General features: G+C 42.3%; 1 protein-coding gene across 1 annotated transcript in view; it reads right to left on the bottom strand.

The window, feature by feature from the left end:
• Positions 1–24,217, bottom strand: part of PLPP3 (phospholipid phosphatase 3) — a 64,985-nt gene that overhangs the window by 12,896 nt on the left and 27,872 nt on the right. Inside the window, exons 2-4 of the mRNA XM_028733353.2 lie at positions 17,307–17,464; positions 5,342–5,625; positions 4,231–4,288 (exon numbers count right to left, since the gene is read on the bottom strand). Of these exons, the coding sequence (XP_028589186.1) occupies positions 4,231–4,288; positions 5,342–5,625; positions 17,307–17,464 (500 nt within the window). The remainder of the gene's footprint in view (positions 1–4,230; positions 4,289–5,341; positions 5,626–17,306; positions 17,465–24,217) is intronic.

The following is a 24,217-nucleotide window of genomic DNA, read 5'->3' as shown; positions in this document are numbered from 1 at the left end:
ACAAACCCCCAAATGTATCAAGCAGTATGAAGAGCACAATGCTGAACTTGTAGGAGCCAAAAAAATGCAACCCTGACAAATTTAATGAAGATCCACTCCCTACAGGACTGGAGTGCAAGAGGGAGAACCCTACAGGCAAAACTGGATCAACCGTGACAGCTTCTTCTACCTGAAGTCAAATGAGAGTAGAGGAAAATTAGCACCTTGTGGGAGAGTTTGACATTAGTCAGCACTTCGAGGTGGTTTTCATTTTGTTTTTTGTACGAAAGCAGCAGAGCAGGTTTTTATGATACGGTGTGCCAGGCCCACAAAGCCTGTAAAATTGCTTCTCTGCAGGTTCAGAATCAGCAATTGCCTGGGTGGGGGCAGTAGCGTACAGCAGTAGGGGCAGAGAAAGAGTCCAATTTTCAGTAAGTTGAAACTCACACAGACAGCCTCCAGTTTTGCAGAAATTACATGCTTGTCTGTACATGCCATTTTCTTTAATGAATCCAAAACTAATAGTGACTCATCTAAGTCAAAGGTGACTTCTCTGAATGTTTGGGGAGCTCCCTGCCACATTCTAGCCTCTTACTTTCTGCAGCAACCATTTCCAAGAATCAAATTTGAACATTTATGAGCCAAACTAGCTGGGCACATTTCATGAACACCTTTCCCCCTATTGCCTGCACCCCTCCTCTTGTTTGACTGTTATTTGGTGGAAGGAGAGTGAAAGGTGTTTAAATGATTGCAGAAACCCCCAAATGTACTCAGGACTGCCATGCTCTCCCCTGACAAGTGCCTCTTCCCAGTACAGCCAAAAATAAAAAGAGCCTCTTCGAAGTACATTTTGGGCAGATGTGGTGCCCATCCTATCTCCTCAGGTCAAAATACACTCAGAAAAAAAGGGGGGGAGGAGAACTCTTCACAATCCCAATGGCTCTTGTATCAGTCATCCTCTAATTGAGCAGTGAAGCTGCCATTTAGCCAGTGAGAATTGGCTATGTGATGATATTACCAGTGAAGCAAATTCAGAGTGAGGACATTTTAAAAAAAAATTAAAATCTGTGTTAGATTTGTTTGTCCTGAATGACATCACCAACTAGCTAATTCTCACTGAATACATCGGGGGAGGGGGGGAAATGGTGCCAAATAAGCAATTGAGTAGCACTGTGAATATAAGCAAAGAAGCATAGCACAAAAGATGCTATGTCCCCTCACCTCAACACGCTCAGGTGCTAAATGCATATAAAGACAGTGCCAAGTGTAATATCTCTGAGGAGAGCATTCCACAATTGGGGAGCGACCACAAAAAAGACTTGTTCTTGTCTAGCCACTATTTGCAGCTCCCTTGGAGTAGGGGCATGAAGAAGGGACTCAATATGATGATGGCAGGGTCCAGATAGGTTCGTGTGGGGAGATGTGGTCCATAAGGTATTCGGGTCATGAGGTGCATAAGGCTTTATAGGTCTAAGCCAGCACTCTCAACTGAGTCCAGAAACTAACTGGCACTGAATGAAGGCAGGTCAGGATTGGTGTTATATGATCAAACATCCTACTCCCCATCAACAATTTGGCTGGTGAAATCTACACTGGCTGCAGTTCTGAACTGTCTTCAAAGGCAGCCCCATGTATAAGGCATTGCAGTAATCTAAACTAGAGCTTACCAGAGCACCTTCTAAGTTAGATTGCTGTTGACCTGCAAGTGTCATTATCTCGGACTACTGGCCATGTTGTTTGGGATTGATGGAAGTTGTAGTCCAACAAGATTTGCAGGGCCACAGGATAGGCTCCCCTGCTGCAGAATATTCAGCTCAGTCCAATACATTAATATAATTCTACCATTTTGTGAATTCTCCATGACTTGCTGTGGTTACTATACCAAAGTGCCATATAATCACTATTTTGTTTTCACCTCAGTCCAAACAGTACAGAAGGTCTTCATACTGTTTTAAAATCAGTGAACATAAATGGCCTCTAAAGAGGTCCTGGAGAGTTTGGCGGGGTGTAGACATACAGGGTGGGAAATGGTGGAACCATTTCATGGCAAATGGAAGTGGTGATAGGTAAAACAAACCATTTATTCTGAAGTCCTCGAGACCAGCTCCATTGCTATAACCAAAGGACACACACTCACTCACTACTGCTATGATTATTCTTTTTTTTTTTTTTTTAAGAAGGAGGAAGGTGGGGGGACAACAAAAAATGAGCTTTAGCCTTTTTCATGTTGCAAATCCACCCGCCTCCAGTTCACTGGCAATGTTATTTTACCATCGCTGAGAGGAAATGGTGTAAATGTTTACGGAATAACTTTGAAACATTTAAAGAAAAGTGAGAGAAAAATATGGGGAAATAAATTCATGCAGACTCCCAAACAGTCTGAAAGGCATGGTAATTAAATTATGGAGGCTGCTTCCATCATAAAGAGTAAAAGGGAAAGGGGAGGGGAAACAGCAGGGAGCTGTGTGTTAATTTATCTTTTGGGGCAGCAAAGAGAAGGAATTGTGTTGCAGAAAGCCTACACATATATATCTACTTATGTTTAATGTTTTTATAAGTTCAGGTCTAGGTTCTCCTCCCCCACCTGCCCCCAAATTTCATATCTAAGGTTACAGGAGATTCAGGGCCCACAGATCTTTTGAAATAGTCTCAGAAGAAGAAAAAGCTTTCCCTTAATTACATTTACCACAAATCACTCCCTAAATCTCTCTCCCTTTTCCTTCCAAAGAGCTTAGGGTAGTTCCACCCATAATTGACCTGTGCCGTGCTCTTTTCACAAGCTCTATCAAGCATGCTTCCAGCAGCTACAGTCAGGAAATACTCTGGCATAACAAGCTGAGGAAAGGAAGGGCAGAGCCATTTTTCATTGACAAAGAAAAACAAGACCAGCCCCATAGTTTTGGATGAAACTATGTGGGCTAGTAAGTCCACCTGCCCTGCTTCCTGAAGAGCTACTCAGAAAGCAGATTACTTTTTTTAAAAAAAAAAACCTAATGAAACAGATAATTATGATTTTGAATCAATGTAGGTAAATGACAAATAAAGCAGCCTAACATTATCTCAATTATGTTGCTCGGCAAAATGAAATACACGCAGGCTTACATTCCTTGAGCTTTGCTTGCTCTTGCTTTTTCTAGTGAAACTGAGATCGAAACAAGTAATGCAGATGTGGTTCTTTTTTGGCAGGATAAACATTGCAAAGGAACAAGAAACTGCTGGTCTATCTAGCTCATTATTGCTTACACTGCCTAGGAGTCTTTTCCAACTGTACCTAGAGAGGCTGGGGAATTCAATCTGGTCCCCTCTGCTTGCAAGGCAGATGCTCTGCCTACCTCTCAGCTATGACTGTTCATGCCAACTTCTTGAAACCACAGCATCCAAATGCATCTGCAGCACACCTGTTTTATAGGTCATAATCCCATTCCATAGGTCATAATTCCCAACTCGAAGATGAGGAACAAATCAGGCAGATGTCTGATGTTACTCTCTGATGCACATTCAGTACACATTGCTACCTTCATAAACAGGGCCGTCTTACCCATAGGTGCTCGGGGTGTGGGGCACCCAGGCACTGGGCTCTCAGGGGAGCCAGGCTGAGAGTCCAGGGCCCAAGAGTTGAGTCCAGGGAAGAGCCCGCCGGTTGGTCAGAGCACCACGGTGGGCTCTTCTGCTGCGGGAGGCTCTGCGCCATGAGTTCGGGGGCGACTGAGCCAGCAAGACGCTGAGGCGGCCAGCCAGCTCCACTCTCCTGCGCACCTGGGACTGGGCAACCTGGGGGGAGGCACCAGGCAGATCTTTGCACCCCAGCACTGCATATGCTTAAGACAGCACTGTTCATAAACCATGGTTTATGGTAATGTTGGGCAGTAGTATTCGGCCCAGCGATTTTCACATTTTGGGGAAAGGGGTTTAAAGAGAAAAAAGAAAAGAAAAATAAAATTTTAAATCCTCTCAGTCACCTTTCATTAAGGTAAGCCAAACGGCCAGATGTACAAAAAAGCTATTAGAATTGCCCCCCCCCCGTGTGTGTGTGTGTGTGTGTGTGTGTGTGTGTGTGTGTGTGATTCAAATTTGATTTATTTGGTCCGGGGGGGGGGGGCTGTCACCTGAACACTACCACCCAATGTAATGTCAAAAAACAAAGCTGGGCTGGAAACTTTGGCCCAGCATAAGCATTTACTCATTTCTCACACTGCCTTAAGAAACATTGATAAAACATGATTTCTTAAAGATACATGACCTCCTACTTACCACCAAATAAAGCATGGTATAGAGGGAGAAGGAAGCATGTCCAGAAAAGAATGATTTCCTGCAAAACAAATGAAGCAAAGTAGCACACCTGTTTTGTTACTGGAGCAAATGGCCAAATGCCTTGGTTTTCTGTACAACACCTTTGCACAGTCATCAATAAAATCAAGTTTAACTCTCAACCCCTAAAATACCAAAACAGGAACAGCAATTTAAAATTACTTAAGGATATGAAATTAAACAGTCCACACTGCCTGTCTATATTTACTTATTTTTATGTCTCTAAGATGTCTCCTCCTCCCTACACATATACACTCATATAGATGGCAATTTTAAATAAAATTCTGGCATGCAGCCATGCGGCCCAGGGCACTTACGTAGCAGGTTTTACCATCTCCTAGTGCATAATCAGTTGGTCTCGCCTATCTTCTTGAGGCAGTTTGGAACAGCAAGTTTTTTAAAAAAGTTATAATTTCATCTGTCTTTCTTGATATGAAAAGCTTTCTGAAATTCCTTTACTTTTTTTGTTTTGTTATTAGTGACAAAACTATAGGTGCTTATCTTTATAAGTGGACTCAGATATTTGCAAGCCTGTGTAGCCAGATCTATTTGCTACAAGGCTACATAGCTTATCTGAGTTAAGTTACACCTTCCTCAAAAAATGCTTCCTTTGTAAGCAGCAGTGATTTTTATAAAGTTAAGTGTATCAAATTCTTTTAGTTGTCCCCCCCCCCAACCACCACCACTCAGCAGCTTTTTATAATCTTTCTCACCTTTTCATTCTTAAGTTCTTCCCTTGGACAATTATCCATTGTTTGTTTAAGGAAATATACTTGCAAATCTACCATTGAAACAGGACTTACAGTGATATTATTACACCCAGTGCAAGGGAATAAAAATTGGACAAATGACTTGCAAACTCGCATGGAGGTATCAAGACTAAAGGAGAGATATTACATCTTTAAATTTACGGTTGAGAAAGTCAACCCGCTTGCTCATTCATTCAGGTTCCTCTGCCATTTTTCAAGGTGATTATGTAGGTAAGCAAGGGTATCATTTTTATTCAAGTCACAACACACTATTTCCGTTGGAAAGAGAGAGAAAAAGTTCTCACCTGGCTTCCTGAACTTTGCTTTCGTCATCGTTAAAGCACTGGTACTCTTGGATATAACCCTGAGAGCAGTTGATTAGTGTAAAATTCGGCCGGCAAACCGCAATAAAATTGGGCCTCAAACGTCCAACAGACACTTTGGCGATGTCTGTGAAAGACTGGCTGATGGCACATCCAAAGGCAAAACAACCCACTTGCTTGTACAGAGCTGCCACATAGGGGTTCTGGATGAAGGATCGAGATGTTTCCTTTAAACAATGGATCCGATAAAACTCTCCTATTATGATCTGTAAGGGAAAGATACGTATATGTTTAAGTAAGATAAGAAATTATGCATCCTTCATGAGCAGGCCACATGTCAATACAATTTTATCGGAACAGAGCGTACAGGTGTAGCTTTCTTAGATATCCCATTTCTCCCCTCAGAAACAATCCCACTTCACTGTATGATTAATCTGGGGGAGACAGAGCATCATGGTGCCTCTCTTTCTCCACCCACTGTTGAAATGGGCGAAACATATACACTTGCGTTCCATTGCATCAGCTTGCTGAAGTTCATGGACTTGCTTTGTTATGCTGGGCCAAGTTTCTGTGATTCCCTCCTCTTCCCCCCGGTAATTATTTAGGGTCTTTATTTGAGAAAAACAGTCAAATGGCACCTAGTAACTCCCCTGTGAATGCAGCCAAAATGACAAGGAAGGTACTTATTAGTATAGAGACAGACAACATTCCCCAAACAATTTACACGTCCCAAAGTTATTACTAGAGACTATCTTATAAGTACAACTTGGAATGCAATAATAAATCAGAAGGCTTTGGGGGAATCTCTTACAACTGCAAAGGCTGCAAAACGAGAGCAATCATAGTAACTGTTATTCCATGCCTTAGCTTACAGGCAATGATGACAAGCCCAGTGATATCATTAGAAAGAACTTGTCTAGCTGCTTTCATTGGACGATCCTATCTACTTCTAAACACCAAAGGAACAGAATCAAATCTAAGTGATGTGGGTGCTTTTGGCATCTTTATATATATATGAGTCATTGGGCAATTGCACCTCAGACAAAGCTGGAAATAAGCTGCAGGTGTAGCCAAAAATAGCAGGTAATTCCACAAGCACAACAGTTCCTAAACTGAGCTTTTCCAAGTCTGTCACCTGAACGGAGAGCTCTAAAAATTCTGCTCTAGTAATTGCAGCAAAACCTTAAGTGATGCAAGACACCTAGGCCAATTCATATGTTTTTGAAAAGGAAGTCACTACAAAGGCACTTCCCCCCTCTCTATTTAAACTAAGATATTTCACATATCACATTAAACCACAGTTAAAATAAACTATGATTTAATGCGAGGCACGCTGCTGAAATCACAGGTGCTTTGCTTCTTCCCCAATCTTCCTGGGAAGCAAGCTATGGTCTAACATGTATCATCTGATCCCAGGCTCGTAGTTTCTCTCCAGATAAACCACAAGCAGAGACCAAGGTTTTCCTCTTTGACTGACATTCATGGCTTCTTTGGGATAAACACATCATGAGGGGTTGGGAGAGCCAGTCCTTGTGCCATCACGTGACAGCAACAGGCCCAATTTGTTGTATTAGCCTGAGAGCTGGCACAGCAAGAAAACATTTTTTGAGGTGGGGCGGTGGTTCTTTGCTCCTGGCCAGCACAAGTGATAGGGCTGTGGTGCAGTGGTGACCATGATGCTCCATTAAACCCTGTCGCGGGTGACCATGGATTTAGATTTCCCTCTTAGCCCTGTATGATCTTTGAAACATTAGTCTCAGCTATACTGGCAAAGAAAAAGTGCTTTATATGTGTTGTATATGCATTATAACATGGTGACACCAGACAGCGCTGTGGAGTTCCGTTTCCGCCAACCCGATTTCTCATACAAAGTTTATGGCGTGTTTAACTGAAACACTTCTTTGATGTGTCTATATCTGGCCACTGTCCAATAATATTTTGTAAATTTATATCGCACTTCTCAGAGCCAAGTTTCTCATTTAATCTCTGGACGGATGGAAGAATAGGCTCCTTCTCAACTCTTAGGCGAGGTAGGTCGGAATTGCATATACATTCCTGGGGGAGCATAGGTTGCCCTCCAATACATCAGTGTTCCTCAACTTCTTAAGCATGGGATTTTGGTAGATGGAGCAAACAGTTTTGTGGATCTCACAGATAGCAAGCTTATTTCTGTTGTGACTCCACTGGGATCATTCAAAGGGGGGAAAGGAGGATCACAAGCGGCTGACTGCTACAGGACCAGTTATCCCAGGTTGTGTGCAGGGCACTAGTCAGTGAGCAAGGAAGAAACTGGGTTGCTTTACCTTTTTCTAGGTTGCTGAGGGTGGGAATAAGTACACATTTTCTGCTTCAGCTGTTACATTTTAGATGTCATCCTAAATTGTCTAAATGTACACCTTTTGCATGTGATCAACATAGGTACAATTGGCCGGATTCCAGGATTAACTGTAGCTCCTTGCTTGACTGCATGCTCCCATAAAGTGCAAAATGGTTCACGTTATAATTTCATAAAATTGTGGGAAACACAGTTCATAGCTGCACACACTTTTCTGTTGCTCTTCCTGCAATGCAGCATGTTTCTGGGAGCACGACCCAAGAACCCTTGAACCATACACTGTAAGTATTTCCTGTGCCACATCTAGAGGGAATGTTCTAGACTTGACACTAATGCTATCAATCATCATTATGAACTTGGTTTCCTGGCTTCTTATAATCTCAAGCTTTTAAAGGCAGTTTAATGAAAATCAGGCTGTGAAATCAATTCCAAATGTCACACCTCTAGGAAAGAGGCAAAAAGCTTAAATTGTTCTTTGTCACGTTACCCAAGTAGATTTTTTGAGCTCTGGTTTTACATTTTTAGGATTTTATTAATTACTTCACTGTTTTTATACCTCTGTAATAAAATAGGTTCCTTTCCTCCCTCTCCCTCTACATGTTTTTTTTATTCTGGCCAATAGAAGAATATACACATTCAATGGCCAGAAAAATGCCTTCATGCAAAACAATCTCTGAAACAGCCAATAATATTACTCTCAACATGGAAACATTGCCAATTACACACACACACACACACACACACACACACACACACACACACACACACACATTCTTTCTAATTTACTTTTCTCCCCTTCACCACAAAGTCTTTGTGTACCAACTATCACTAAAATGAATCTATAAAGCTATTTAGCTTAATATACTAATTAAGCAAAACAAGGAAATAACTATTAAGAGCAACAAAGCCTGCTTCACTAGATATGGAAACACAAATTTTTATATTGTAATGCTTCTGGGGGATTGTGTATTGTTGTTTTTTCAAGATTGTTGCCCAGCCACAAATGGCATGCAGGCAACATGCTAATATAAGGATGCTTAGAAGGTTCAGAAAGGATTGCTTTTCACATGTCACACCACCAAACAGCTTCCTTGCAGGTTTATCCACAAAAGAGAGAAGGAAATGGCTAGCTCTCTTATAGATGTTTCATAGAAGGGGGATGTCTGTTTTGTTGATAATAAGATTTACAAGAGTTATTAATAATGTGCCACAAGCTGTAAGTGTAGTATTCTGGGTATTCTTCTTAGAACCCCAGAAGACCCTAGAGGGTAGCAAGCAATCCAGTTTACAGAACAACAAAAAAATGCAAAGTTTAAAGGCTGCAGACATAAGAGGTACTGAGGAGACTAACTACAGGAAACTGGGTTTCCTGGTTTGGGAAGGTTTGTATTGTAAGGTGCAAAACCTGAAACTGAAGGAACATTCAGAAATGGAGGTAGAATGAGACAGTTGGGTGGGGATGGGAAAGAGGAGAAAGGGACATGGATTTACTGAAATTACAAGCATTCATAGCTACTTCATGGAAGAGTGTCTGGAAAAAGTGTGCGCTTGCTAGTTTAGATTCTTTTGTTTAGTCGGCAGAAAAACGGGACATACTGAAGAGCTGCGTTGTCACATTTCCCTGCCCACCACCCACCGGAAATTAATATTGCGGTCCCTGGGGCTTCACCCAGGCTGTCTAGGTTTAGGAGCTAACCTGTTCCAGAATCCCATGCAAGCCCTGGAGAACACAAGTGCTGCACAGCTGATGGCTTATCTCGGCTGTTGGACCATCTTCAAATGCAGGCGATCGGCCAGAGTCTACATTTGCATGTGGGGCGAATAAAAGCATCTGAATCTCAGCATCTCCTCCTTTGGCAGAGCACAATTAATTTGCCAGATGGCCTCTAATGGTTATTTACAGCCAGGGCCTCTCTCCGACAACCGTAGCATCAGTTTCTTTTCCCTATTGCTCATTTACTGGAGGATGAGTCTCTTACAAATCCCCTGTGGCTTTTGTGGACACTTGGGAATGCATCTCCACCACATATGCACAAGCAAAAGTGGCCTGTAGGAGCACTACATTCAAAAAGTACAAATATGTATAAGGGAGATGCACATGTGTTCAGGCGCTTCGGAGGAGATTCTATGCTTCCCAGCTGTCCTGGGATGGGGATGCAAATGATCAATGTAAAAAACAAACATCAACAACTGGAAATCTGCATTTTACAGTGGTTGAGCCTTTTGCTCCATACAAACGTGGGTCAGCATAAGAAACTGAATTAAGGAAAGAGCGTAACAATAAGTGCTCCACCATTTTATTCCTAACACATGGAGCCTCTTAAACCTTAGATGCCTGTCCTGAGATAGACATGGGAATATTTTGACCAGGGCCAACAAAGTCTAGGGATTAATATTTTCTCTCGCTGCTGGTGGTCCTGGTAATTGCACAGATGTAGCAGACTGTAAATTGGAGACTTCAGCCCCCCACCAGCACAACAGTGTGTAGCCATGACCCGTCCTGCTTTAGCTGAAATCAGCGCCGGACCTTTAATGAGAAGCTGAAGTAGGATAAACTTGTTCTTTTGGCAACGCTGTCCCTGATTTAAAAAAAAAGGGAAAAAAAGAAAGCTCAAGCAACTAATTCAGCACAGATGTGCAAAAGCTGAAACTTCATCCTGAATAAACAAGTCTTAAAGATATTAAGCTCCTCTTCTGACTTGTGTCTCCAGCAAGTAGTATGCATGTGGTGTGAACTGCTGGAAACGCTTAAAGGGGAGCAAAGCTGGTAAGGGACAAAGTGCAAAATGGCCCAGTATTTGGAAAGCATGGCTGCAAATCCGTTTTCATCAAATCCTTGAAAGGTCTCTGTGCAATTAGTTTCTATTATTCAGTCACCCTTGCAATCTCTCCTGACCATCGCCAACCATGCTTCATTTTCAAGTTACTGTGAAATCCTCCCGCCCCCCAAGCATCTAATAGGATGGGGAGATTTAAATAAATTAAACACACTTCTCTCTGTTTTGTTTGCACTGGTTTTGACTCTACTAAGTGCAACTGGTTCTATTTTTGCTTTAAACAAAACTTTTAAGATGCTATGCAAGTGCAAGCAAAGAGAGACACGAGGGAGTAGGCTAACTTTCACTTTAACTAGGTCACTGGTTCAAATTTACGGTGGACTGGTAGTACCTTTTCCTCTGCTAAGGTGAAATTCACCTCTTTGGAGAACAGAAAAGGCTCTGTATAATTGAGGAGATACATGTTTACGTAGAAACAAGTCCTACTATGTATAACAGGATACATTCCCATGTAAGCATGCATAGGATTTGTGTTCTTAAGTAGCAGAAGGTCACATGTCTCCTTTGTACAAGATGAGCTTTTCTTACAGGAGACAAAGTCGGGTATAGATGCCAATAGGGGACCAGGCATTGCTTATTTACTGAAACTTGCAGAGAGAAGGGCCATCAGTCACAAATGTGAGACTTTACTAGATGGCCAGTAAGTAGAAGTTTGCATAGAAGTTTGCAGCCATGACTTGTGGATAACATGAGGTCCTGAAAGGTCAAACCAAGCCACATTTTCTAAAGTAAAAGAAATACAATGTGGGGTAAGATTTGGGAATATTTAGGGGAGGTCTGGAAAGCACAATCCCCTAAGGCAATTAGTATCTCAAGGGTCTTGTGCATTCATATCCTCCCATGTACTGATGGAGACAAAGGTCACAGCCTCTGGTATTTACTTAACAAGAACTTTGTGGGCCTTGCAAGCCCCATAAAACATGACCTAGACCTTTTGCTGTAGATGAGGGAGTCCATTGATGACACTATATAAAATAAAGGACTAGCAGTGTGAAAATGATTGTCTTGCTTATTGTCCCCCAATGCCCTTATGCCAGCTATGGCGTGTTTGGAAAGCAAATACATCAAATTTAAAGGGGATAATTAGTACTCAGCGAATTTAGGGTGAATTCCAGTGGTGCTACAATAATCCTGGCATCTATGTAATGCCTTCTGGGTGGTGGTGGGAAATATATGTACTGTATGTGCAGAATGAGAGTTAAAATCTCACCACTGTTCACCACTTGATGGAAAACTGTTTTCCTAGATGGTATGGTATATATGGATTTAAACAGCTTTATAAACTGAAAATTGTTGGTGTTATGGAACAGAACAGGAATGAGGATGTTGTGCCCCTCCAGATGTTGCTGGACTACAACTCCCATCATCCCTGACCAATCCTGATTAGTGCTGATGGAAGTTGGAGTCCAAAAAACATATTAGGGGGGACAGAAGTTCCCCACTTCTGATAGAGAGAAAGTGAACGTTTACTTCATGCGTGGTGTTTTCTTGTTGTTTCTAGGTCTGCATGTATGCCTGCATGATGTAGCAGCAATTTTACTTGTATATTTATTGATATAATACTAAAGATACGACAAATTTTCTCTATCTTCTCCCATCATAAATAAAAAATAAAAATTCTAAATCCATTTCTTTGCATGCTTGATAAGATTGGCAATCCTCCACAATAAAAGTGCTGTATTGTTTTGTATTTTCCATACTTGGTTGCTTTTGTTGGGAAAGCTGAAAATATGGCAGAGAATCAGCTATTTAACGTCAGAGTGGCCGGGGTTTTCTTTCTCTCCTCCACACCCCCACCCAGTTTTTAATTAGCCTGCCATTTTGTGTTAGAAAGTTGACAGATTATATAGTCAGCTGATTATGTTTCCAGCCACATTTTCAGCACTAATAATACACACCACTGGCTTGCTCCTGATCAGAAGCAGATTCTGCAAGGAGCCCAAATGACGGTATGTTAGGCAATAACATGGAAATGAAAAGCTTTTTCACTTTCATTTATGGCCTTTCTATAATGGGAAAGTTCCCCTGCAGGATAAAATTCCTTCTTGTTTATAGGTTTATTCATTTTCTCTTTGAATGCAAAAATAACTGGTTATTGGGGCTATTTAGTTGATAGAGCACTTAGTAGGAACAGACTTTGTTGACAAATAATGGCAGGAGGAAGTTTTAATAGCTGTGAAGCAAAGAAACCTAGAATGGATGTGGGGCTTGGGGAGTCACATAAAGGTTGGGGAGACCTAACACAATGGTTGGCCAACCCAAGCACACAAAACTCTTGGATGCTACAAACAAGGGTTTTGCTATAGATTGCCCTCTGTCATTGTGTTTCATTTTGTTTTTATTTTGTTTTACATCACTTGAAGCAGCAAAAACTTTGCTTGTAGACAGAGGGAGAAATGAGTGGGGCTAGGCTAAAAGTCACAATGAAATGTACATGCGATCTGCATGTTAAAATTATGTGACTGATGAAATTACTTTTCTTAACACGCCGGGCCTTACGTATGGTCTTAGCCTGCTATGCAACTTAGCATTTTGAAGAATGTCCTCAAAGTCCTGAAGGACAGAACCTAAAACTGGCAGGAGTAGGCCGTGTTCAAACAAGAGAAGTTGTCAATTGAAATACTTGCTGGCATTTATTATTATTCCCACCCTTCATTTGGGAAGCTCAAGAATGGTCTCCTCTCTAGACGCTAACAAATCTGAGACCTGTTTAAAACAATTATTCTGCAAATAACAATAATTCTATAAGAATGTGTCAGGGGTTCAGGGAGAGAGGCACAGATGAGGGAGGAGACTGAGAGCGAGGGGGAAGAATCCAGGAACGAGGAGGAGGAGGATGACAATGACTTGAGGGCTTCCATGAGTCTCTCAAGTGAATCGGAGGAGTCCCAAAAGGGGGCACCCCTGGTCAGGCCAAGGGGAGCCACAGGGGGGACTCGTCAGGAGCAGGGGAGCAGCAGGGAAACCCCGAGTGGGAGTGGGAGATCGGGGCAGGCTTCCCAGCCAGAACGGAGTGAAGAGGGTGGAGTTCCCAGTGTGACAGGCGGAGCAGAGCAGGAAGCAGAGAGGGGAAGGAGATCGGGGCAAGACGTCCTGCCGGAAGGGGCGGAGAGTAGTACAGAGAGTAGTATAACTGTCAAGAGGAAGGTCAGGGGTAGCGAACGCGCGCCAAGTTCAAATGTGGAGGCGCGCGGAAATGCGGAGAGCCCGGAGGAGGAGCCTGGTCCCAAAGCACGGAGGAGGGGGGAGCAGGCGTCTGGGGACTCAGCGTCAGGGGAAAGCAGGAGGGAAGGAACCCAGGGGGGGCAGAAAGACCCTGCGGAAAAGGAAGGACAGGAAGAGGTGGACCAGCACAAGCCTCTTAAACTGGTGTAGAGGCGGGACTGATTCAGAGGGGACTTCAGCGGTCTAAGCGTAACAGACGTGGGGCTGCGCGCCTCGGCTGTGGAACAAGCAATGTACTTCAATAAAGACTTTTGTAGATAAAGTGGACTTGGCGTTGGTCTCTTGTGAGCTGGGACCTGAGGCGGCCCTGACAGAATGTTATAATAATTTCCGGCATAAAAAGGAAATTCCAGTCATGAGAGAGTGTACAGGAGGAACACGTGCCAGCCTTCCCCTCCCCAACATCCTTGCATGTGCCAGTCCCCCGCCCCCATTCTATCCCTGAGGTTCCTGCTTTCAGCAGTAAGGTCTGAGGTGCCTCCAGCTCATCATGCAGGGCTCCCAGTCGCATTCAGCTGAACAAGTTTTCCATCCCATTTCTTACCTCACCCCTCAACACAGAAAGGTCACCAATGCAGGTGTTGTGGGGCAGGAACACTCTTACATTCCCCGTGCCAACTGTAATTTAGACCTTCATGGAAACTATGTGTAAACTTTTGGTTTACTTAGAAGTACAACCCCTCTTCCCTTTGCCTAATTTCAAATATAGTACCAAACCATGGTTTAGTGCTAGGAAAATAAACCTCAGGTTCAGCTGCTCCCTCTCCTCCTCTTCCCTCGTTACTTCCTGTTTTCAACAAACCATAGTTTGCCGATACAACCACACCGTAGCTTCGACTTGCCATGCAAACCAGGGTTTATTCCTGGTTTGTAGAGAAAATACAAATGAGAGTTTGTCAGGCTGGAGGTAACAACAAACCACAGTTTCCAGCCCAACACACAAACATAAGGTTCCTCTAGATTTGTTTTCTTAGCACCAAATCATAGTTTGGCATCATATTTGAACCGAACTACTCAGTTTGTAAAGTGGTCATCAATGCAATCATATGAGCAACCTCCATTCATAAGCCTGGGCTGAGAATATGCTTCCATTTACTGACAAAGAAATACCCAGTTGCCCCCTCTACATGAAGCAGCATCTTTTTCAATAATGAGAAAATGTTTCAGAGATCCAAAGGAAAAGAACATGCAAACAGAATTATCTATCTTAATGCAAAGGATACTGGGAACACAGACATTGCCCCTTCCCTTCGGCCTCCCAAGTTTCAAATTTCCTTTCAAAATCTGCCTCCTTAGTAGATATCAGAACCTAATACTGTCTGCAAAACATTTCCAGGCAGTCAGTGGCTGACTGCAAAGCAGAACATACTTCACAACCCAACATGAAATACGGGATATGTAAATACCACAAAGCGTACCAGAATGCAGACAATGTACACCAAATCCTTCAAGACGCTAAATTTTTGCCGAACAAGCACGTAGTTGCTGAGCTGGAAAATGTCTCCTACATTGGTTGTTCAATGAAATTTATGGGATTTGGCTTACTTGTATGGTTTTGGAAGGAACGTTTTGTCCCCAACTCGGAGTTTGTTTCTAGCATACTTCTGGATTAGATAACTAATCATGCTCTTCATACAGTAGAGACTGCCTAACAACTGTTGTGTTCTCCAGATGTTGCACGCCACAACTCTGGCTGTCCCTGACCATTGGTCCTGTTGGCTGGCACTGAAGGGAGCCGTAGTTCACAACATCTGTGCTGAAGAGCCCTCTTCAGATATTATGGCCCACACAGTTAATTTTAGGGACTGGGAGAGCAGGGTTAGGCCCCAGTAGCCTCATCCCTGCATTTCTAACTGCCTGGTACAGCCTTGTTGCCATTCACACTGCCTGAACTATGGCACCTGGTGTATATGAATAGGCTCTTCACACAATTTACCGCCCTGATCATTCAAGCGTTCTAAACTATGCACAGGGCCTACGCATGTAAGCAGGCTGCCTGCTTCAAACTTTCAGAGCAATGCATAGGCAGCAGCAAGGCCAAACCACCAGGGTCATGGCCAAGGCGGTAGTGGGAGCAAGCACAGCCTCCCCACTCACACCACGATAAGCATGTGATGGGTGCAGTGTTAGAAACTCAGATATATAAGCTAATCGCCAAATGGCACCTTAAGTCTGGGTTATGGTCGCCACAGTGGTATGTCTAGGCGCCATTCTCCCCCCAGCAATGGTGTTCGTTACTATTATTGTGGTTCTTATTATTATCTCATTTTTACACCACTTTACATTTTAAAGAAAAAATCTCCAAGCGGTTTACAACACATTGAAACATCAAAAAAAAAACAAAAAAAAAAAACAACCAACACCAAACCAGTACAGTGGTACCTCGGGTTACATACGCTTCAGGTTACATACGCTTCAGGTTACAGACTCCGCTAACCCAGAAATAGTCTTTAAGGTTAAGAACTTTGCTTCAGGATGAGAACAGAAATCGTGCTCCGGCAGTGTGGCGGCAGCAGGAGGCCCCATTAGCTAAAGTAGTGCTTCAGGTTAAGAACAGTTTCAGGTTAAGTACGGACCTCCAGAACAAATTAAGTATTTAACCCGAGGTACCACTGTATAAAACAAATTCAAGCTTCCAGGAAAATATTTCATATCCTTCTTTAAGCGACATTTTGCTTTCCCTGTATTTATTTACATAATTTATAGAGCTGCCCCATAGCAGAAGAACTCTAGGAAGCCAATGTGGTGGGGTGGTTAGAGTGCTGGACTAGGACCTGGGTTCAAATCCCCCACTCAGTCATGAAGCTCACTGGGTGACCTTGGAGTCAGTCACACCCTCTTAACCTACCTCACAGGGTTGTTGTAGAGATTCACTGAGGAGGAGTTGTACCCTGTAGGTTGGGATATAAATTCAATAAATGAGCTTTTCTTCTTACCTGCTTAAGAAAGCTGGAGGGCCCAGCCAAATGAAGATGTCAGTCGCCAAACTGGCATCCAGAGATCTCCATGTGCTTGCAATTTGCCTTTGCCAGTCACAAAATGCACCTGGCACCTGGCTAATTTCTATCACTGGATAATATCATAGCTTCTTGAATCAACTGATATACAGATTAATTTGGTCTGCAGTGTGATTTGAGTGGTGGCTATACTGAAAGCTATTTTGTCAAAGCCAGTGAATCCACAAGCCACTTCCTTCAAAAGTTTATCCTTGTCAATGCTGTATTATCAGCAGTGCACATGACCCTGATGGGGTAACATGTAGTGGGTTTAGGGAACTATTCCATAATAAGTTGTTTGAAGATTTCAGTTTAAGAGCTGCCGCTTAAGGTATGATCTGGTTTGCGTTAATTCCACAAACACATCCACGTTTTTCAGTAACAAAGTATTTAGAACCACTAATGTTTGATTAGTCAACATCCTAACTTTTATTTATGAACAATCAATAAAACAAGAACAGAACAGAAAAAATAGGCATGTTGTTTGGTACTGGGTGTTTATTTTTATAGTACAGGGAGCTGAAATAAAACCGCAGTCGTTTTGTCCTACTTACAGCAAGTATGGCTATAAGAATGCCTGCAGCACAAAGGACAGCATCGTTGATGGTCTCTCCACTTTTCAGAGGGTAGCGAATGCTTTCGTCGTTACAGTAAAATCCCCGCTTATAGGGTGGGATTGTGCTTGTTTCGATTATCAGAAATGGCAGGCCAGCTAGAAGGAGAAAAGGAAGGGGAACAAAAGAAAAAGAGTGTGGTCAGAAACACAAGTAAGAATTAAACAAGGAGCTTCGTAATCATGATTATGGCACACTGGGAAATACTATTTATTGGGACTTGCACTGGGAAATCCCATACGGATACTGGGGGGGGGGGTTGCATAAACTTATTCAACACTGAACTATCCTTTAGCCACCTCCCCTCCCCCAAAAGAAAAAGACATTCATTTAAAATCAGTCAAGTTCACAAGATTCTCTGATTCAACTTGTTTAAAATGTCACAACCCTAAATCTCCCAAAGCAGATAGAGGACAGAGGCAAAGCACAATAATAGGAACACAGGATGAAACCAACTGCGCTCTTTGGTTCAATTACTTGTAACAAATTTCAAAGCCACATCATCATTTTTAAAAAAAAGCTAAATTTCAATCACTGAAAATATTTTCAACCTGGAAGAAAACCGAAGGTAATTAAGGATTTGATATTATTTCTAGCTGCCTAATATTATATATGTTTCCATATAGCTATTAATTGTGGTCTTGGTGCTTGTCATGCATGTATGTTTTCCACAGTGTCCTCTTAACATTGTCCTCCTCAGAATGATGCCCCATATTTTTTCCCCATTTACTATTAATGTAGAGAAGTATTTTTTTAAAAAAAACTGTTGAAACACTAAATGCAAATTAAATTGGGGGGGGGACATAGGGGGTGGCATTTTGATTTCCTAAAGGTGTCATGAGAACACTACACAAAGCAGCACTGAGTCCACAATGAATTGGCAAGTGGAACGACCCTATGCAAAAAGTCAAATTTTAAAATATAACTTTACGTTTTCCTTTTTGCTGAACTGCAGCATACATAGTTAGTGAGATCATCTACTACTGGCACCTTCATAAAGGAAACTGATGCACTGCTGCCTTCACAAGCCTAGTCAAAAGCTTGACTCATTGTACACAGAAGTGTGTGCTTTGCAACACATTCATAAAATAGTGAATAAATGTGTCAAGAGGCATCAACAAACCTCTGATTTTGCAACTCAAAATTTAGCATATTTGTACAGATCCAGGCCATCCTCATTCCACTACCTAAAACCTGTTGGAACAGAGTCAATTTGGATACAGAATATGTTTTCTGAGCCAACAATATATGATATGAATAGCCTTTTTAGAAAAAAAGAAAAGAACCAAAATAAAATCCTTTGCATCCCAATAAAAAATTGCTGCCAAAAAGCTAACACTGCATGATGAGATCTGGTTTCACATCCACTAGAAGCAGCAGTTTAATAGTCAAACTTTGGGGATTAACCATACCATGGTTACGTGACTTATTGTTATTGCTCCAGTTCCTCTTTTTAATTGTTTTCATATGACAAGTCTGTAAAACACATGTTCCCTCAAACAATAAAACATATCTGAGAGCTAAATCGGGCTTTTTTAAAAAAGAAAAAGAAAGAAATAGGGGACACGGGTTAAGGGGGAGGAAAGACAATAGTGTTCCTATAAATTATGTGAACTCTGGAATAATAAAGATTTGTTCCCCTCTTCATTCACCGAACAGCATGGGAGTAGTATTTCCACATTTCAATTATTTTCAGGACTGCCACCACCATAATACGAGCAAGACTTGACCAAGATTGTATATATTTTCTTTAAAAGCATACAGACATGGTTTTGAAAATGTGAGGGTTTTGTTTTTTTCTCCTGCAAACTTGTGGTTTAGTGGGATATTGCCAATTGAGTCTTGACATTTTTCCAGCACAACAGTAACCTCAGATTCCCTATTTTCATATGAGAAACATAAACATACCCTCAGGAGCCGAACGGATATTGCTCACAAAACCCGCGGCATGCCTAGACTCTGAGGACTGGGCTGGAGGCCATGCTTCACCAAGGTCACCGTCCAGGCCAGGGCACACATTGCCGTCAAAATGAGCACTGTGGTGTCAGAGCCCTTGCTAAGGTAGCCTTGTTTCCAAGGAAGATCTCTTGGAGCACAGATTGTTTTGAGGAATTGTGTCACCACCCACAACTTCTGGCACAAACCCCATCTTCTGGAAATGGTTGGCGCTCAGGTTCCAGCATGGGCTGGTGCCAATGGCCACCCTGAAAAGGGGTTTACAAAAGATACTACTAGAAATCTTAAGGGGGGGGGGGGGAATGCCACAGATGAAAATCAAGGATGGAGGGGAGGAAAGGAACAACAAAATGGAAATAGCTCTAGCTGTGCGACTGTTTACAGGAAAGGCTCCAGGCCTTAATATCATTTACACCAAAATGGTAAATATGAAGTGTCTGTGGCAGTTCAACGCCTCATACTATAACCCACCTCATTCAGTTTCCCAGGCCAGCAACAACCTACTATGGTCGTACAGCGAGACATCAGGTTCTAGTCAGGCAAAAATCATTCACTCAGACTCACTGCCAACACTGCTGAAACCAAATTTCAACAAGACTTGACAGTGTTTCAGTATAAATGATGGTGTCAGTTTTTGATAGGAAAAAACAAAACAAAGTTCCAACAAAATTGGAAAAGATGGATTTCCTGGGCATTCTAGTTCCCCGCTGGATTTGGTGGTTGAAATATCAGTCTCTGGGCTAAAGTTTAGTAATCTGAGTTTGGGAGAAATGTGACCCTGGATTTTTCAGCTGTAGCCATTTCAGAAGCTTATCTCTGAGACTTAATCTCTTTAGGCCGGTTCTGGGCATTATTCTCCACACATTTGTTTGGTGAGATTCAAATGTTGGGGTGCATAACCAGTGTGGGGTGCCTGCCTGCCTGAAAGACCCCCTTGTGATTTACAGCCCTGCAGGATCCTCTATAGACAAGCTCAGCTAACATGTGGATGGTGGGCATGGGATGAGCAGACATGCCACACCTCTCTTCTAACAACTGTGGAGAGCTGGAGAGCTTTTAGGATCCTATAATTCCCAGCCTTTCTCCTCCATGAAAGATACAGCTAAGAAGAGATGCTTGCTTAGTTTCCCAGTGTATCCCTTTGCCTCTGTAATGGCACAAGGAACCTGGGATAACTCTGGACCTTTTACATGCAAAAGTCAAAACAGCAGCCCCATGGACCAGACCAGAGTCCCCCTGTCCAGTATCTTGCTTGCCACAGTGACCAACCAGACCAAGTTCAGGACATCCTCTGGGTATTCAGTGGATAAATGCCTTGGGACAAAAAGCTCCCATATAGCCATAATTGATAAACCCATGATTTCATTCACTCCTGTAACTCCAATTCCAGTTTGGCCTCTTTCTGTGTTTCTAAAGTGTCTGCTCAAGTGCCGTTGGAGAGCCAGATTCTGCAGCATTTTGAATAAGGGTTGTAGGAAGGCTTTCCTGTTATAGTAAGTCAGTGTTAAAGGAAGTGGTACCTGCTCCATTTGTCTGTTTTTAACTATCTGACTCTTCTTTAGTACCTGAATGACGTATCCAGATTTGCTTTAATCTGTAACTTTAGAATTGCATTTGCAACGAAGAGCAGGTCCGAAATGCTTTAAATAAGTAAACAAACGATAGAAATGGCTTTTTGCTTCAGTGCCAGGTCACCACTCATTTGCCCAGATGTTTTAAACTCCAAAGCCTGAAAACTGAGGAGCATCCTGCCTGTTCCTCTTGCTTTTTAAAATCTGACATATATATATATATATATATATATGTAGAGAGAGAGAGAGAGAGAGAATGATGCTGTTTTGTCCTTAATTGTATTATATGAGAGTTGAGTATTTTATTTCTCTTTATCTGGATGAAGGGCAGTCTGAAGCAGTCTTCACCAACCTGATGTCCTCCAGATGTTCTCCACACACTCTTGCCAGCTCTAGCAAGCACAGATATGCTGTCCAAAATAGCTGCAGTCCAAAATATCTGGAGATCGCCAGGTTGGTGAACGCTGGTTTAGAAGCATTTCCAATGAATCAATTAAGAAGTAGCTGGACTACACGGGTTGTGGGCACTAAGGAGTTCAGCTAGGCCCTGTAGGAGTTGCTTTTGCTGCAGCATACACTGGAGGAGGAAGGGAAGGAAAAGGAAAAGGATGCTGCTTTTCTTTGGAGGAAGTCAAAATGACTTTCTGACTCCTCGCGGCTGGTGTCCTATGCAAAGCTGCTTCGGTGGAGAGCTGACATTGCATTCTGCTTTACATTTTAATAAAGGCTACTGCAGCTGGGCTGGAACTTGGCAGGCTTTGAACGTTAAATGTAAAAGAAGCAACATTGTTTTATTAACATCTTCCTCAACAATCAATTAATTTTTCTTTACCTCCTAGGAAACCTAACAACCTCAGAGACACAGGAGGTGATTTAAAAGGTGGGGAGGGGGGCATTGACCGAGCAGCTTGCAATTGATAGGAAATCAAAGGCCTCTTGTGCTGAATTCAATGCTTTGAAACATTGAACCTTTGAAAACCTAAGAGTTGGGCAGATTTGGGGAGCGTGGAGGATATAAGACAGGATAAGCTTTCATTGGCCACCCATTGATAAAGTCATGTGGGATATGTTACTGTGGTGACCCAAACAGGCAGCTCTGATCTTCCCAGCTGAAGTTTCACCTTTGCACTAAATTAAAGACAGTTGCCTCTCCCACTTTCAAGTTTCTTCTTTTTGTTTTGGAATGAAGCATTGAAGAAACAGCCTCTTCAGCCCCTTGTAGACATATTAAGACAGAAAGAAATACAGCCCAGGAAAACCACCTCAGCTAATTTTCAGTGACTGCTACCACTCTGCTGTGTGGTCTCTAAGCTTTGTTAACCAAGGGAGCAATCTTAATGCCATTTCTGGCCCATTTGGTGGAGAGGGGTCCCATATTTACACACCCTCTGAGTGACCCCAGGGCAGAGTTGGGGTAGATGTGCCCAGCATATAATTCATACATTGCTTTGTTTTACAATGAGTTAAACAGAAGAAAGAGTATTCCACTGAGGAAAAAAATACTTTTGCATTATCTCTGTTTTCACCGTGAGGCAACTGACTGTACAGTAGGGCAGATGTGAGTACAACTCATCATTTAAAACAAGCATCGAGTGCTCTGCAACCAGTATGCAAAGTTGGTGGTTAAAATCACACAGAGTTCTTGCTTGTGCAAACATACCCAAGGTAATGCTCTCAATTTGGGTTGAGAAGCCAAGGGAACAAACCTCTGAAACCATTCTGCACTGTGCTCAACTCTGCATATAGACAAGATTGGAATCAAACAGAATTCTTGGGGGGCGGGGTTGTGTGTACATGTTTAGTAAAGCAAGGAACAATTTTCTCACACCGTGGTATAAAATCATAGAACTGTAGAGATGGAAGGGACCAAAATACTGTAAATCATGAGGTCAAAAGGAAAGGAAATTCAGAGAAGTAGAGATGGAAATAAGTGCCCTATTAACAGTGGCCACTAATAAAAGAACAGACAACTTGGCACTGAGAACTCCATCACTGACCTTATGGTGTCTATCTGTGAACAAAGGAACTTCAAAGGGAAGCTGGCAATGTAAAACCATTGAATTACAATGCATCAAGAGATTCCGTGCTATCCATTGTGGACTAAATTGACACAATGGATTTTTATCACACTACATGTGGCTACTGGCTCACCAAAGCCAGTATGTCTTTGTGTTGTCAACAACTGTATTTTGTGAACCATCACTGTTAATAAAGGTGAGAATCACCATGCAATTTTCCTGCAACTCAGCAGCACTTCATGCTAGATTCCAACCAGTGCTCAGTATGTACTGACCATTCACCCTAGAGCTGAGCTAGAACTCAACGGAACTCAGTTCTGGCACCTCTCAGGTGGGCACCTGCCATTCTAAGAGAACGAGGGAGGCATTCATAGTGAGTTCCGGTACCTCTTTTTCTAGAAAAATAGCACTGTTCATAACCTTCTATGAAACAAACAAGTTCTGCAGAAAACTACACTGGCCTTTATGAATTCACATACATCAGCAACTGGTGTGTGTCATGAGAAAATAGCTACCAAACTTATTGCACTGAGTACAGCTAAGGCTGAAAAAGTCTTAGTTGGTTGACAGTCTGGGCTCCTAAAACCATCACAATAAACTTACCATTGGTACCTTCACAGTTTGATATTTTTGCAGATTGGGCTCTTAAAATATGATGCTGCAGCCTAGGAATTTAAAACGAGAGTCTCAGCTCTGATCAGGGGTATCTAGCAGAAATCTGAACCAATGGTCTTTTGTTACAAAAATATTATTTTGGTTGGCTTAAGCAACATTCCAGATTTTTTCACTCCAAGTACTCACTGCAGAAGTTTGAGTGACGTGTAATTTGCAGCATGAATAAGGACCTTGGGAGTACCTGAGCCTTATTTGCTCTACGGTGTTAACGAAATCAACTTCTTCTTATGGTTTTCCTTCCTACCATTTTTTTTAGGGGAGGGGGCTGTTCTGTTTGGGCAAGCAAAGTGGAATACTAAGTAAGTGAAATGTTCTCAAGACAGGACATTAAGTCCCTATTTATGCACTTTTTATTAACATGCATGCTACAGTTTCAATTCTTGACATTCTAAGAAAGTTGTGGTGCTTATATATTGAGAGAGAGAGGGGGGGGAGGGAGGGAGGGAGGGAGTCTTCATACACTGGAACAGAGAGGTATGGGTCCAAAGCAGCAATATGGCTGGGCATGTTAAATCCAGGCTCCTTTTCAAAAAAAGAAGCATGAAGGACCCTACATTTATTTCCATTCTAAGGCGATGGGATTTCTTTCTTGATTTTGTAATTATCCTACCAGTAAAGCCACAATTTTTCA

Source organism: Podarcis muralis, chromosome 5, assembly GCF_964188315.1.
Source record: "Podarcis muralis chromosome 5, rPodMur119.hap1.1, whole genome shotgun sequence".
In the NCBI taxonomy this organism is placed as follows: Eukaryota; Metazoa; Chordata; class Lepidosauria; order Squamata; family Lacertidae; genus Podarcis; species Podarcis muralis.
This window is presented reverse-complemented; position numbering and strand designations above follow the sequence as displayed.